Source organism: Fusarium falciforme, chromosome 4 (genome assembly GCF_026873545.1).
Source record: "Fusarium falciforme chromosome 4, complete sequence".
Lineage (NCBI taxonomy): Eukaryota > Fungi > Ascomycota > Sordariomycetes > Hypocreales > Nectriaceae > Fusarium > Fusarium falciforme.
This window is the reverse complement of record NC_070547.1, coordinates 471,625-487,329: the sequence shown is the minus strand read 5'-3', so window position 1 is coordinate 487,329 and position 15,705 is coordinate 471,625. Positions and strand designations below refer to the sequence as shown.

The window sequence follows — 15,705 nt, the reverse complement described above, 5'->3', positions numbered from 1 at the left end:
GCATGAAGAGATTCCTCGGCTCCCCACACCCCAGAGTTGTTAATTAAAGCCAGGTGAAACTCGGTCATTACCCATCATCTCACATACCTCTTTCATTCCTTCCTATTGCCGTTGAGATTGCCTAAGACCTTATCGAGATGACTGATATCCCTATTGCGTCCACCGAGACTGAGTCTCTGTCGAATGGGGGTCCTTCAACCCCAAGAAGCTCTATCAGTAGGCTTCGTACCCCATCTGTCTCTATAACCCCTCCTCCCGCAACAAGGACCCAAGCTACTCCTGCGAGATCCAGAAATGGCTCATCCCAAGACGAAGTGGTCCATGGCATGAATACCATGCGGCTTTCGGAGCAAAATGGTGTCGATAATCTCTCTGACGTGGCTGAGGCTGTCGATCGGGTCGCTAGAGGATCTGACAGTCGAGCTGTATCCCTCACCCCCGAGCCCACTTCCTCAAGGGCCGGCACCCCTCGACAAAGACGCCGTTCTCGCCGCTCAAGCTCAGTTGTTGACAGATTGCCCCATAATGTACTCGATGAGGAGCTCCCACAAGACGCTTTCCACTCTCCTGAGTTTCAGCAAGCCTTCCGAGATGCCAAGCAGCTCATGTCAACCGTTGAGAGCGTTTTGGGAAGTTCCTCGTTGCACAATAGTCCGGAGTCGACTATTCGGCGACTTCATACTGAGGCTGGCGAGCTGGCAAGGTTTGAATACCCATCGACTCGAACCGTGGGCTTTGTAGGGGACTCGGGTGTTGGTAAGTGAAGATCGACCCATCGTGGCCTGTTGTTAACAGTTTCAGGCAAAAGCAGTTTGCTCAACTCACTCCTCGACGTGAAGGGCCTTGCGAGGACTGTAAGTGTATCCCTCTGATCTGGGCTCCAGATACTAACAAGAGCAGAGTAACAGTGGCGAGGCGTGTACGTGCGTCGTGACAGAATTCCACTATCACAACCGCGACACTCTCGATATTGAAGTCAACCTCTTCACCATGGATGAACTCCGAGAACAACTCACGGGAATGCTCCAATCTTACCGGCACTACCATCTTCACAGCGACGAGATGGAGGATGCCGCCGAGAGACGGGACACGGAGGACAGCGCCAACCTCGCCAGAGACACCTTTAGAGCCATGTTTCGAGGTCGGCTGACTGATGAAGCTTTTCTCATCAACCGGCCAGAGCAAGATGTCCTCGAAACACTGTTTCAATGGGCTGCGAGGGGAAGACCTTCGGTTTTCATCACTAAGCAGTCTGGGCTTTCGCAGGATGCTTGTTCCAAAGCCTTGATGGAGCTAGCTTCGGAACCACCCTCGCGCAATCAACCTGCTCAATGGCCATATATTCGAAGCACAAAGTTTGTCATCCATCTCCGGAGCATAATGGAGATAGCTGACGTGATAGGGTCTTTCTGAACGCACACATTCTCAGTCGAGGCTTGATTTTGGTCGACCTGCCAGGTATGCTCCTAATGGTTGCGGAGATCATTGCTAATGGTTCCTAGGGCTTCGAGATCTAAATTCGGCTCGTAGGACGATCACGGAGCGGTATCTTTTAACATGCAACGAGATCTTTGCCATCTGCAACATCGGCCGTGCCGTTACCGACGAAGGTGTCCATCAAGTGTTTGAGTTGGCCAGAAGAGCCCGCCTCTCAAACGTCGGCATTGTTTGCACTCGATCTGATGTAGGTATACTCTCGCCGCCCGTGGCCGATGCTAATTATGATAGGACATTCTTGCCGAGGAAGCAATCAGGGACTGGAGAGGTCAACGAGGCACGGCCATTAAAAAACTCATGGATGCCATCGCCACAGACGAAAGAGACGCCAACGAAGTTGAAGAAGATCTCTCCGACTATCAAGGAGTTTTAGATGATGACTTAACAGAAGAGGAAATGAAGGAGCAAATGGAACTTTGGTCACGACAGAGAAACATCAGGTACTTGCAATTACAGCCGCGCTTTTGGTCCGAGACTGACATCGAATAGCGCTCGCAAGAAGAATCACGAGTTTGAGTAGGTCATTGGTCTGCATACCAGATTATTCGCTAACTCTCCCAGGCTCAAGGAATACCTGGTTACAACTCGCAACTCGTTTGTGACGCAGGAGCTCAGGAGCAAATACAATGAGCGTGTTTCCACTGGCGAAATCAAGATCTTTTGCGTCAGCAACAAAGACTATTGGGATAACAGAAATGAGCCCAAGGCCGATTCGGCACGATTTCTCCAGCTGAGTGGAATTCTGCAAGTTCGTAAGCACTGCATCTCCATCGTGGCAAACAGTCAACGACGCATTGCTACACGCTACATCAAGGACCAGATACCGGCATTTCTGGCACAAGTAGACTTGTGGGTTCAGTCTGGTGCAAGAACCGCTAGTGAAGAACGCCGTGAGGTGCTTTGCAGGAGGCTGGACGATGTGGAGAGACAACTGAGGAGGGTACGAAGGCCATGGTAGAGTCCGACTGTTACTAACATGCTGCAGGGCCTTATATCCAGTACAAGCGTCGTTAACCGTGTAGCCCACTCGTTCAATCAGGACTTTGCGACACAAATATACGGACGTGAGTTTAAGTCTTCCCCGATTGACTAACAGCTAACGGATAAGGTCGACAAATCCCTTCGTGGAGCGAGTCGGCAAAGGGTGCTGGGAGGGCATGGGAGGGGGTAAGTTAGCATTTCAATAGCACCGACAAACTACTGACCATCTCCAGTGGCATCATTGTGAGCTTCCATCAAGGGTATTTCTTCCATTGCTAACAATCTAGCGACATATTCTGCCTTTTGCCGCAATTATGGAGCTCACTGCACCGACGCTGCTGGGTGGCACAACTGGAACGAGGAGATCATTGAAGGAATGGTCCAGGATGTAAAGGACCCGTGGCAGGATCTGTGCAGCAGTCTCCAGCAACGACAAACCAGCCTCATCCAGGGAGTCGACACGATGCTGGATGCAGCATCCGAGCGTTTCGGTAGGTGAACCACCCGTCAAAAGGTATGTGGCTAATGGGCGTAGAAACCGAATTGGATGAAGATTATGATGCTGTTGCGCCATTGATGGAAGCCTTATTCAGACGACAACAGCTTCTTATCGACTCTATTGAGCGAATCAGCGAACAGTTTGACAAAGATCTAGGGTATGTTAACTTGAACTTAAAGATGCCGTGGCTGACCAGACAGACTCCTTCGGATTGACTCACTCACTGGTGTTAGAAGCTCCAACATTGGAAGAGCAATGGAGTCTTCATATATAAGATGCAACCAAGAATATGGTATGCCTCCTGAGTCTCACAGCACACGTCACACTAACACCATCTCTAGGAAGAGGAAGCGATGGACGAAGAAAGTTCATTATGTCGTGTACCTTCTCCAACCAGGACCTCTTTACCAACTTGATGAGGGACTTTCGAGACTCTTTCCGCGTCAAGGCCGAAGAGTCCCAGAGTGCGATACGCGATGCTGCGATGAGGTATTTGGATGTTGTGCAGGAGACTTTTGATCTCGTGCGCAGCGAGAATGTGGCCAGAGAGAGCGAGCAGGATCCGGATTTTAGGCTGAGGGTTGAGGGCGTTGCGAGGACGGGGAGGGAAACTATCCAGAGGGCTCTCCGGGTTATTGATGCTTGATGGCTGGCATCTTCTGTTTGCTCCTTCACATGATTTAGCTGTATCAAGTATTTCTATTTCAGTCAAATATGAATTGAGATTCGAAAGGGTTGCCCAATCCAGCATTCAATTCTTTGAGGAAATCGTCTCTGTACAAGAATTATCAATACCTGAAGCATGGGCTGATACTAGCTGCATTGCCAGCATCCTTTGGAATAACACCCGCAGCAACAGCAGACTTGTAACACCACCGCCAATCAACCTTGCCATCACACTTCCAAGACCAAAAGAACCATCCATCCGACTTTTCAAACGACTCTACCTGCGCAGCCCAGTAATGTTTGTACCAAGTCTCTTGTCCATCGACCTTGAATTCGTCTGTGTTCTTTAAAGTGCTGTTGACGGAGAGAGACCACTCGCCGACGAATACGCTCTTGCCCATGTAGTCGTCGCAGGCTGTTTCGATGTATGATTTCTTGTTGCCGGCGATGCGGTTGTCGAAGCTGAGGTAGCGATGCGCGTCGAAGAAGATGAGGTCGCTTTCTGGGAGGTATTCTCGAGGGTCTCCTGCACCCCATGACTTTCCCTGCAAAACGATCATTAGTAGGAGTCATCCGCGGTGGGGTTAGAAGACATACCATGAACTGAATGTGAAGACGATCAGACTCGGCCACATCGAGGTAACCCTCCATGGCCTGTATACGGTGGAAGGCTTTGGGGTAGAAATTCTTCCTCATGTCTGTAGCCTCAGCCTTCCACTTTCCAGAACGAACAGGCTCATTCATCACCTCAATCATGCCAACCGTGGTGTAGTTGCCGTTGGTGTGAATTCGCTTCGTCATCCATTCGAGAAATCTGGCGGCTCGCTCATAGTTCTCGGGTGTGTAGAATCCGGGGTTCTTCAGGGCCTATGGTATGTTAGTCTTGGAGATGGCGTCTTAAGAACGATGGAAGCTTACATGGCCAGTGAACTGCTCACTCGGAGACTGCGACCCCGGAGCACCATGAAGGTCGATAATGACATAAAGACCATGGTCTTTACACCATCCAACAATACGATCAAGATGCCAAATACCACCTCGTGGATAATATTCATCCTCCTTGATAATATCCTCATACATCCAGAACCCAACCGGGATACGGACAGCGTTCAAGCCGAGACTTGCAATCTGCTTGATATCATCCTCAGTCGTCCACGTTTCCCAATGTTTCTTAAAGGCCTTATCGGCAGCAGCCTGGCCGATACCCTCAACGCAAGTCCACTCGTCGTTGTAAGGACCGCAGTTCATCTTCTTCCATGACTCTTCGGCCATCCAACGCTCGATGATGAATTGAGAGCCAAGGTTGACACCTCGGATCTTGTCAGATCCCAGCAACCATCGTTCGGCTAATTTCTCTCCGTTGTGGTATGCGGCTCCTGCGGCTTGTTAGAACTTTCGACCCCATTGGGGAATGCGAGAAAACTTACTCCTTGATTGGGGAGTCCAAGCATTTGCCGCTGCCAGGAACAAGCAGAACGCAAACTTGGCAAGCATCTTCTCAACGATAGCAAGGTTTATAATCAAGAAAGGATTTGTCAAGCCCGAACCTGCAGGCAGAGTAGAATATGAAGTGCAGTGCAGTAAAGAAGGAGGATGAAACCAGAGATTAGATATATCAGTTCAGACAAAGTTCAAACCCTCATCATTTTGATATGGAAAGACCCCGGAGCGAGCCCGCGAGACAATTCCGCGTTTGACAGCTCACTTCATCTCATTCCGCACTGAATAAACGCTCCGGATCCTGCATGCCAGTTTCAACGGCTGCGTCTGTGCACCTTGAAACGGGAGATCGTCATCCTTACTCCGCAAATAAGACCACAAAGTTCCCACATTTTCTAGCTCTAGATTATTGTTGGTTCGAGCCTTCAAGGATTGGAATTATGAAGGGTGCGGCTGATGGTTTCCCGTATCCTTGCGCATCTTATAACGTTTCCCAGAGACGTGCATACTGGCTAGTGGCTGGTGAACATGGTCGGATTTCTCGGCTTCGGAGCTGTCACATTCAGATTAGTGCGGAATAGCGGAATGGGTGGTTTCACATATATGATCCTACAGGTTAACGGCCGTCGCTGCGAAATGAATAGACACGTCACAATGCATAGCATCGAGATCGGACTGCGCCATTGGAAGAGATGCAGCAATGTACAGTACATGCGGTGAGTGAGATTTTGGAAACGCGAGGAGACATCAAATGATGGAGAGAGAACTTTCTTCTGGCTCAACTATCCCATCAAGAACCGGGCTATAACTATATCAAGAAACACAATATGAGAACGTGATGCCAAATAACACAAGGAGCGAGGGTATCCTATGCTGGCAACAAAACACTGCTCATACAAACCCCGTTTTAGGTAAAAACATCAGTAGCAAACCTCTGGTTCCGAACCTCCTCAACAAACATCCTAGCCTCCTTCTCGCTCATATCGTTGAGTTCCTGCAACAATCCAACACACGCCTCTTCAACCGCCTTGCCCATATCACGACTACCGCAAACGTACAGCTTTGCTCCCCGGTCCCATAGCTCAGCAACTTCATGCTTTTCCTTCACCATTCGGTGTTGGACGTACTTGCAGTTTTTTGTCTCCTCTGAAGTCTCGCGTGAGTAGGCTCTCTTTACTACCACAGCACCTTGCTTCTCCCACGCGTCAAACGCTTCGCGGTATAAATCGTCTGTCTTTCCACGACAACCGAAGAATAGCAACGCGGGTGCCAGCTTTCTGCCAGCAGCCATTTGCTGAGCTCGCTCTTCAACAAAAGCACGGAACGGTCCAACTCCAGCGCCAGCGGCGACACAGATGATGGGAGTGGTCTCGGGTGTGAGAGGAAGATGGAAGGCGACGTGTGAGGGACGAATGGCAACGTGGACGAGGTCGTTGGTGCTGAGATTGGAAAGATAGTTGGTCGCTACCCCGATGTGACGTCCTTGGCCGGAGAGTGAGGGCTCGTCGAGGATGGAATAGGTTACTGAGACGTGATGGGGGCTCTTCAAGGGCGAAGAGGCGATGGAGCTGGAATATGTCAGTAGTCAATCTAAACATGGATAAGAACGTAACTTACTATTGACGAATTCTCATTGGCGGCAGCATGGTCAAGAACGGAGCCAGAGGAAGTTCAATCTTGGGGAACCGCTCAAGAAGATCCATGACAGAGACACGCTTTTTGGTGACTTCCTCTTGCAACTTGTCACCAGCGAGATCCCGAAGACTCCGCTTGGTCTCGGCATCCGAAGTGTACTCTGCCAGAGACAGGATATTCCTCTTGGTAGCCGGCTGTGCTAGCTCAACGTAGGCGCTGAGAATGTTCCAAGCAGAAGTCGGTTGGCTCATGGGAAGAGCCACTCTCTTTTCTCCCTCGATGGTAAGCACGGCATCCCATGAGAGCTTAAAGTGCCTGAACACGCGAGAAACGGTTTCTCGGGGGTTGATGGGCAGGATGCAGAGGTAATCACCGGCCCGGTAAGACACCTCGCTGGGGAGTGCAATCTCGAAATGTTTCTTGAGAGGAACCCCTGGGCCACTCAGGTCTCTGGTAGCTGTGACAATTGCTTCGTTGACATCTTGGCGAAGTGTCGAACTGCGAGGCATGGAGACACAAACAGACAAGTCTGTCTGTGGCATCGCAATCTTGGGTTCCGAATCAGGACCCTCCTTCTGCAGAGCAGGCCAGAGGACGTTATCCTCCCAAGTCTCAAAGTCTGTGAAAGGATCCCTATCCGACGTATCCGTGAGACCAATCTCAGCAACCCGTTTGGCTCCATGTTCCTGAAGCTCAGTGTTGACAAGCTTGGGGACCCTGTGGAAAGTCGCAGACCACTCTCGATGTCCAACTCCAAACACAGCATAAGACACCTTGTCAAGAGGTTTACCTTCAAGGTTCTTGAGCCAGGAGACAAAGTGTGCTGCGTTGTCTGGGGGCTGGCCTTCGTAGGAGGATGTGATGATGACGACGGGTTGGTTGGTGGGGAGGTTCTCTTTGGCGACGTCGAGGGATTCGATGCATGATGCGGTGAAGCCGTGGGAGGCGGCATCTGCTGCGAGACGCTGAGCGAGGGACTCACAGGTACCACTATTGGAGCCGTAGAAGATGCTGATTCTCTTCCCATCAGACTCTGAAACCTCGTGCTTTTCGTCCTTAGCTGCGCCATTCGTCGTAGCCGTCGGTTCAGCCGTCGTCCCACGAAGTTTGTGTTCCAAATCCAAAGGCGACATCCCATGCCTCAACGAAGCTCTGATATAAAAGTCCTTCGGCTTAACCGTGAGCGTCTCCGCGATCCTCAGATTATACCCCGGATCATCCATCGAAAAGTTGAAGTTCTGCAACAGGAGCGCAACAGCAAGCAACATTTCCTGCCACGCAAACGGCCGTCCGATACACGCCCGCACGCCGTTACCAAAGGGTTTCCAGCAGTTTGGATGTTCTTTTTGGAGACGCTCAAAGTTTTCGTCGAGCATGCGTTCGGGGCGGAAGAGGTGGGCGTCTTCGCCAAAGACTCGGGGGTCGAGGTGGGCGACTGTTAGGAAGGGGCTGAGGACGTCGCCTTTTGCGATTGGGTACTTGTAGTCGAGGAGGGTATCTTTGAGGGCTTCCATTGCAACGCCGGGGATTGGGGAGCAGACACGGAGGGTTTCGCGAAGGGCCTGCTAAAGTTAGTTGGAGCCTGAGACAGGTTGAAAGCTACTCACGGCCGGGATATATCTCAGCTTAAAGATCTTCTCAACGGTAATAGGCTCCTTGCCCATAATGTCATCCACCTCCTTCTGGGCCTTTTGGTAACAATCCGGGTTCTTGAGCAACGAGTAAAACAAGAACGACAACGTGCCAGACGTCGTTTCATGACCAGCAACCAAGAAAGTAATGAGGTTATCTGTGATACTGACATCATTCATCTTCTTCCCCGTCTTGGGGTCGACACCGTTCATCATGGCCGCCAAAAGATCCTTCTTCTTGCTTTCAGGATTGGCTCTCCGAGCTGACACGACTTCGTCTGCGACCTCCCGCATCATTTTGATGTCTTGAAAGTACTTTTTCGTTATGGCGCGGTAGAACACCTTGGCCACAGAAGGACGCTGAAATCGCTTCCCGGACTCGGTGAGAACATCACCCATGCTGCTGATAAAAGGATGCGCCGTATCGCGATAGAACGAATTAAACCGAAAGTCCATACTGCAAAGCGCAATAGTATCAAACGCCAACCGCGTAAAATCATCAGCAGCAAGAATAGCCTGTGAAGGACCATGTCTCGCCCACTTGAGAGCCAACTGTGTCGCAATATCGTACATCTCGTCAAACATGCCCCTGATGTTCACGGGGCCAAAGGCGGGCATCAAGACGCGGTGGGCGATACCCCAGTTCTCCTCGCCAGGCTTTGCCGTGAAGAGTCCGTCGTTGGCGAGGTTTCTGACTTCCCAGAGTTCGTTGTTGATGGACTTTTGGAATCGTGTTTCGTCGCAGACTTCGTTGACGAGTTTGTTTGAGCCGAGCAGGATGTATGACTTTCCCTCGGGAAAGCGTAGTCTGTAGATGTCGCCTAATGGGGTCAGTTATAGTGAATAGATCATAGTACCTTGCATAATTACCATAGATCTCATGGAGTCGGGTGAGGTCTTGCAATGAATCCTCCGATTTGAACTCGGCAATGTGTCCAAGCCAGGGGAGCGCCGGCGGTTCTGGGATCGGGGTGATGTTGCTGTCTCCATTCCTAGCTTTGGATTTCCGTCGAAGCAAAGACGGCATGATGATTTTGTGACAAAAAAGCGCCAGTGTTACTGCACAATGCTATGAAGCAAGTCCGTCTTTGGATGGGTGAGATTCAGATCATGGTGGATAATCAGCAGTAAGCAGACCTCGAAGGGGAACCTCCCTTTATATCCCCATTTCACCTTACAATTAAGTAACAAAAATCTCCGACTCGTATCCTCTAACGATTCCTTGCAGATGATCTACCCGATGGACACCTCCCGTGCGGGTATGCAACTCTTCCCGACCCGGAACTATGAGATGCGGCCGTTTCGGAGCTCCGCGGACGACCGGCCGGTGAGACCATGTCATGCCCGCGGGGGCCGTTGCACCGCTTACAAAGAGTATTTATTCCACGACCATGGCCACGGTTACGCGAATCTTATTGCGGCGTCTTCGTCTCATGTATTGCATTGGCTGGTGAGATGAGCAGCGCGCAATGGCGCTGGTTACAGTACGTAGAGGGGAGGGAGTGTCTCACGCACCATGCGACGTAAGCAGTGACGGAGCACGAAACTTATGTCAGTATGAGGACGACAAGGTTCTCATTTGAGGTGTATTAAGTCGAGGCCTTTTCCGTGGCTTGCACCATCGTTTTTAACTTGTCTTTTTCCCACCCAATGCCTCATCAACCATGGCCAACTCTCCAAAGTGCTTACTCTCAAGTCATCTGCAGGCATCCCTCAAGATGACATCCATCTCACTCAATGCTACTACGTTGTAGACCTCGGCCAATTGCCCTTCTTGGCAATTTACCCCTCCTCCCACATCACGCACCCAGCTTTTCAAGATGAACGCGCACGCGGATCAATTGCCGTCCAACAGGATCCTCCTCAGTCAGATCTCGGTCATCTCTGACCCCGCCATTGGTGAGCCCCGCATGGCCTCATGGGCAACGGCCCCTCTTCTTGGTGGATGATCTTTTGGCGAGTATTCCGTTGACGGAGCTTGAATTTTTTACTCTGCAATCAACGCACGCGACATCTTGAGATTCACGTCTAGATAACCATAATGGCCGCTCCCAAACCGTTCCGCGCTGAGCACATGGGCTCCCTTCTGCGTCCTCAGCGTCTTCTTGACGTTAGAGAGCAGATCCGCGAAAAGGGCGTCTCCCCGGAGGACGCCGGTCTCGCCGAGGTCGAGACAGCCGCCGTTAAGGATGTTGTCAAGCTGCAGCAGGACCTTGGCTTCAAGGCCGTCACCAGCGGAGAGTTCACCCGCACGCGCTTCTGGGGCCTCATGTGGGATGAGTTTGTCGGAACCAAGCAGCTGCAGGACGCCGAGGCGAGCCTGTTCCGTCTGTACCATCCCGACGTGGTGAGCCTGATTGAGAAGGATCGCCAGGTCATGCCCGGCGAGTCTGTCATTGCTGGATCCAAGCTCTCTCACGACCCTGAAAAGTCCGTGTCCAATGTCCATGAGCTGCGTCTCATTCAGCAGTTTGTGCCCAAGGAGGATTGGCCTGCCATCAAGTTCACCATGATCACGCCTGCTTGGTTCCATATGCGATACAAGCAGGGCAAGGCTTACACGCCAGAGGCGTATGCCAATGATGAAGAGTACTTCAAGGATGTCGCCAAGGTGTACCAGGCCGAGCTGGACCTGCTATACAAGGCGGGCCTCCGCAACGTTCAATTCGACGACCCCGGCATGGCCTGTAAGTGAAGGCCTCATTCTTCAGAAACCCGTCACTGACAATGTCCCAGACTTCTGCAGCCAAAAGTTCCGCGACGGCTGGGCTGCCGACGCCGACAACATCGGCACCGTCGACAACCTTCTGGACGCCTACATCAAGCTCTACAACGACTGCCTCTCCAAGCTGCCATCCGACATGCACACAGGCATCCACCTCTGCCGAGGAAACTTTATCGGCGGCCGTCACTTTGCCGAGGGCAAGTACGACATCATTGCCGAGAAGCTCTTCCGCGACCTCAACGTAAACACCTTCTACCTGGAGTACGACACTGAGCGCGCTGGAGGCTTCGAGCCCCTTCAGCACCTCCCGACCAACAAGCACGTTGTCGTCGGTGTGATTAGCACAAAGTTGCCCCAGCTGGAGGATAAGGAGGAGATGAAGAAGCGTGTGTTGAGCGCTGCGGATTGGGTCGCCAAGGGTACGGGTGAGACTCAGAAGGAGGCTCTGAAGAGAATTGCTGTGAGCCCTCAGTGTGGATTTAGTACCCATGAGAGTGGGTATCCTCTGAATGAGGAGGAGGAGAAGAAGAAGCTTGCTTTGGTGAGGGAGATTGCCGATGAGATCTGGGGAGAGCCTTGAGGTTGATTGACGGTTTGACATGTACATATCACGATCATTACGACCAATGCAAGTTCGATGTTTATGGGGCATTTCATCTTGCTTCGGCAAGCCTTGCCAGCAACCTAGCCTCAGTGTGGATGTGCCTTGCATTAACGATCCCAAGCGAGAAAACAGACGAGAATACGGATACTGCACTGCAATTTTAACCCGCCCTGAGCTCTTCTCCTCCCGATCGCATGGTTCGAGTAAGTGCCCTAATTCTGTGCCCATCAATTAGATTCCCACGCAGTTCAACGAGGTGAGCCCGCTCTCTTCTGGTCGAGCCGGTAAACGGTGTGGACAATCATGTGCGGATTGATATACCGAGATAGGTAGCTTGAACACCTCGTGGTATCGTAACCAGTGAGGGTAGTACATGACAAATACCTCGATTGGCACAGTCTGAACAAGACGCTTTACCTGTCGATTTTGCAGGACGATGCATTCCATCTGCTCGTTGTCGTCTCCTGGTTACGTCAATCCTTTCATCTCCGCCCCAAGCAGGTACGGAAGACACAACAATTTCAACACTTCCCTCCAATAGAAGCTGATCAACTGCCCGGGTGCCAACGCCCACCTTCTTCTAGTTAATCATTATAACCAATGGGGTTCGATGTGGAAAAAAAGTGAGGCCCCCCCTTGGCTTGTACGGCCTCCCTCAGCTGCACAGCAATTTTAACCCGCCTCGAAGGAAGTTCCTTCTCTCCCAGGTGCCTGGACTCTCTCCCACCGGGAGTTGAACCTGTGAAAAAAGAAAAATTCTGGTTCCTTCTTTAATGTTCAGTCAAGATTATAAACTGTACAATGAGCTCTTCCAACAAGGCATCCCGCATCCTGGATACCGATATCCGTGTAAACTGTGGGTACTAAGAGAGCAACCATGGTCGATAAAAGTTGATGATTCCACGGCAGATGCGAGTTGATGGCCAAGAGATGATTATTGCTGTGATTAGTAGTAAAAAAGCACAGGATCAAAGACAACGTTAAGTAGAGGGCGATTGTCAGTTTCAGATAGACCCTCGACAAAGCTAGTTACTATTGCACTGTGCTGCCTCAAGTAGGTACCTGAAGCTTAGGGCGTCGAGTACGAAAAATTGTCAGAGTTGCGATGCTAGTTTTTACAAGGCCTCTCTTCTCGATAGAGCTCCAGATGGGCGCCCTCTGGCAACTGGGTTCCTAAGGCGTGTGCCTATGTGAAGTCGCTTGGAATTTGGGTGTCGGGTGCCGGGTGCCAAGTGAGGATGATGATTAATTATAGCGGTAAGATGCACGGTTTAAATATTGGATGCAGCTGGGAGAGGCAAAGAGGAGAATGTAAACAAAGTCCGTCGTTAATGTCAATATTTGTGATGGGCAAGGGGGAAAGAGAGGAGCCTAGTGCCTGACACTGCCAAAGCCGCAGACTAGGTTTAGGGCATTTATTGCCAACGCTTGGGCAAGGCACCAGACTTCTCGCTGTAGGCATTTGTGGTAAGCCAAAACTAAATACTGTGAAGAACTATCCGTGACTTCCCATCTATCCCCTTTCTCAAAGATAGACTCTTGGGGTATATGGGCTCTAAGTTGAGCTACTCCATCACAGCCCCACTACACCAAGTGTTTAACACTTGGGCATCTTCCGTAGTATAGTGGTCAGTATGCAAGCTTGTCACGCTTGAGACCCGGGTTCAATTCCCGGCGGGAGAGATCCAGCCACCTGTGTCACACAGGGTTTCCTTTTTGCTTCTTTCCTCTCCAGATAAGAGGAGAGACTCTTCTTTTTGCGCGCAAGCCGACACGCCGACCGGGGCGATGACCAGCTCAGTGCACATGGACGGTACTTGATTCCGCTGTTGCCCCATTTTTCGTTCCTTCCGAAATGCCCATTCAGGGTAGACAGCACTCACTACCAAACCTTCAAGTCGGCTTAACTCCCATATGTTACAACTGTATCTCGGAATATTATTCACATCTAAAATAGAGTCATAAAGCGGCTAGCCAAAGGTCAAAAATTTCTCGATGATTGACTCTACTGGCCGACAATTCGGGACCTTGTTGATTCAGCCCAAATGTCTGCCAAGAATGTTTAACTCGACTCGTCACTTCATGCATCAACCTCAGTGATGCCGATATTCGTAAAATCAGCCGGTTCAAGCACCGGCTGCCCCTTCCCAAATGAGTAGACGCCAAACATGACCCCTGTGAAGCAACCCCCGACGGGCGGCGCGACAGTTAGCTTCTCGACCGGGGAGAGCATCGCACCTATTACGTCCTTTCTACCAGACTCTGTCTCTATGGCGGAAAGAGAGTAGTCTATAGGACGAGCTTTAATTGTGAACTGGATTTGGGTTGAGCTAAGATAATGGTTCGAGGTGGAAACCTGGTTGAGAGTCAGCCATAGAGAAGCGACAGGAGAAAAAGTGACGCCGACCTTCACATTACCAGCCTCGCCGCTTGGCTCTCTAAATGTGAGCTTTGGTACAATATTGCCATTCTCATCTTGATGTGCCACGATTCCTACTGTGGCATACGAGTACTGGCTCCACCAAAGCACTATTCCAGCCTCGTAGCCCCGAACAGTAGGGTTAAACTCCATTGTTGCACTAAAGGTCTGGTTGTAGGAGGTTTGCTTCCTGAGAAGCATGGCAGGACCCTCGGGACTAGATAGGTCGAAGCAGTTTCCGTAGAGCCTAAGGTAGCCAGGTTTCTCTGTCAAGCTGTAACACTGCTTGAGTGGTGTATCTACCCCTTGTCAGCTGGAGCTAGAATGGAGATTGCAGGGCACGTACTCTTCTGGTACCATCCCAGCTCGAGAGTATCGCGGGAAAGATCTGCCTCCCATTTCTGATTTGTGGGCCCCGCAGCTGAGCTTAGCAAAGCCCTACCTTTCGTCTCAAGGGTAATGTTGTTTCCATCGTTGAAAACGGGCCAATCATCCTCCCACTCAACCTTGACAAGGAACGTCTCCCGTCCTATCAATGTCAGCACGCAATTTCGGTTCAGTAGAGAAGGTGCAAATACCCAGCTGTGGTTCCAGATAGCTCCCTTTCTCCTTGACAGGCCTCACACCCAAAAACACAGCCCACCAATGCCCATCACCATCTTCAAAGACATCAGCATGGCCGGTTCTCTGCACTTCCTCATCCGGCCCATTATACCACAGTGCCTTTCCCTGACCCTCCCAAGGGCCATAAGGACCATCTCGACTGCGGAAAACCCACTCCTGATGACCAACCTCTGTACCACCCTCGGCAGTAAAGAGATAGTAGTAATCGCCGCGCTTGATAATGTGGGACCCCTCTGCGATGCCGAATGGGGACTCTCGAATAGGTTTGGGCGCTGTAAGAGTCCTTCCAGTTGTAATATCTATTTCCGAAATGTGAATGGCAAAGTCCTTTTGCTTGGAGTCGGGCGATCGCCAGGCTAGTCGCATGGTTGTAGACAGAAAGATTCTGCCGTTATCGTCCCAGAAGAGCTAACAACAGTAAGTACGGAAGATTCATTTCAATGCGAACCACTTACATCTTGGTCGAATCCCGGATTGTCGAAGTAGACTGGGTCGGACCAGGCATTTTCGTCCCAGATGTTGTCTGTCCAGACGTAGAAGCCACGGGGAAAGATGCGTTCCTTGAACATGTTAGCTCGTTCTTCGTTTTCCACTGTATGGGTATTACATCTGAAGTCGGGCGATATCGTTGAAACACGCCATTCGCTAGATACCATCTCTTTTCATCAGGTCGATACCTCAGGGTGCTCGCCCAACTCCCCGCACCAGGTTCCACAGTGCGCATCTCGATCTGACTGCGTCGCGTAAGAGCATGGCCGATGAGTTTCCAATCAACCAAGTTGGTAGACGTATAAATAGCGCATCCCGGAAAGAACTCAAACGTCGACGTGCTGAGGAAGAATGTCGTAGGGTCTGAGCCAGAAGCGGGCACGACGCAGATGGTGGGATCGGGGTTGAATCCCCTGATGACGGGGTTCGTAAAGGTTACGGTGGATGCGTCAGTAGCCATGATTGATGCCAGAAGAGTAGTCAAAGTCAATGATT

The 15,705-nt window shown here is 51.0% G+C and overlaps 5 protein-coding genes across 5 annotated transcripts; 2 read left to right on the top strand and 3 right to left on the bottom strand.

Annotated features, from left to right (window-relative positions):
* Positions 1-137: 137 nt before the first annotated feature.
* NCS54_00491100 (Dynamin-N domain-containing protein) lies at positions 138-3,623 on the top strand (the record flags this gene model as incomplete). Its single annotated transcript, XM_053150431.1, has 15 exons — positions 138-756; positions 802-854; positions 901-1,355; positions 1,403-1,458; positions 1,503-1,684; positions 1,729-1,937; positions 1,987-2,013; positions 2,059-2,437; positions 2,483-2,561; positions 2,606-2,664; positions 2,712-2,721; positions 2,766-2,969; positions 3,014-3,134; positions 3,178-3,269; positions 3,319-3,623. 15 exons carry the CDS (start codon positions 138-140, stop codon positions 3,621-3,623), a joined length of 2,850 nt encoding a protein of 949 aa, XP_053006406.1.
* Positions 3,624-3,765: 142 nt separating this feature from the next.
* NCS54_00491000 (Cellulase domain-containing protein) lies at positions 3,766-5,137 on the bottom strand (the record flags this gene model as incomplete). The annotated part of the gene is made up of 4 exons (XM_053150430.1): positions 3,766-4,188; positions 4,241-4,510; positions 4,562-5,019; positions 5,071-5,137. 4 exons carry the CDS (start codon positions 5,135-5,137, stop codon positions 3,766-3,768), a joined length of 1,218 nt encoding a protein of 405 aa, XP_053006405.1.
* An 853-nt stretch (positions 5,138-5,990) lies between these two features.
* NCS54_00490900 (Bifunctional cytochrome P450/NADPH--P450 reductase) lies at positions 5,991-9,376 on the bottom strand (the record flags this gene model as incomplete). The annotated part of the gene is made up of 4 exons (XM_053150429.1): positions 5,991-6,651; positions 6,701-8,280; positions 8,326-9,170; positions 9,220-9,376. The coding sequence occupies 4 exons, from the start codon at positions 9,374-9,376 to the stop codon at positions 5,991-5,993; spliced, it is 3,243 nt and encodes a 1,080-aa protein (XP_053006404.1).
* Positions 9,377-10,390: 1,014 nt separating this feature from the next.
* Positions 10,391-11,654, top strand: NCS54_00490800 (Meth-synt-2 domain-containing protein; the record flags this gene model as incomplete). The annotated part of the gene is made up of 2 exons (XM_053150428.1): positions 10,391-11,036; positions 11,086-11,654. The coding sequence occupies 2 exons, from the start codon at positions 10,391-10,393 to the stop codon at positions 11,652-11,654; spliced, it is 1,215 nt and encodes a 404-aa protein (XP_053006403.1).
* Positions 11,655-13,758: 2,104 nt separating this feature from the next.
* Positions 13,759-15,670, bottom strand: NCS54_00490700 (GH43-C2 domain-containing protein; the record flags this gene model as incomplete). The annotated part of the gene is made up of 5 exons (XM_053150427.1): positions 13,759-14,396; positions 14,444-14,626; positions 14,676-15,129; positions 15,177-15,281; positions 15,329-15,670. The coding sequence occupies 5 exons, from the start codon at positions 15,668-15,670 to the stop codon at positions 13,759-13,761; spliced, it is 1,722 nt and encodes a 573-aa protein (XP_053006402.1).
* Positions 15,671-15,705: the final 35 nt, after the last annotated feature.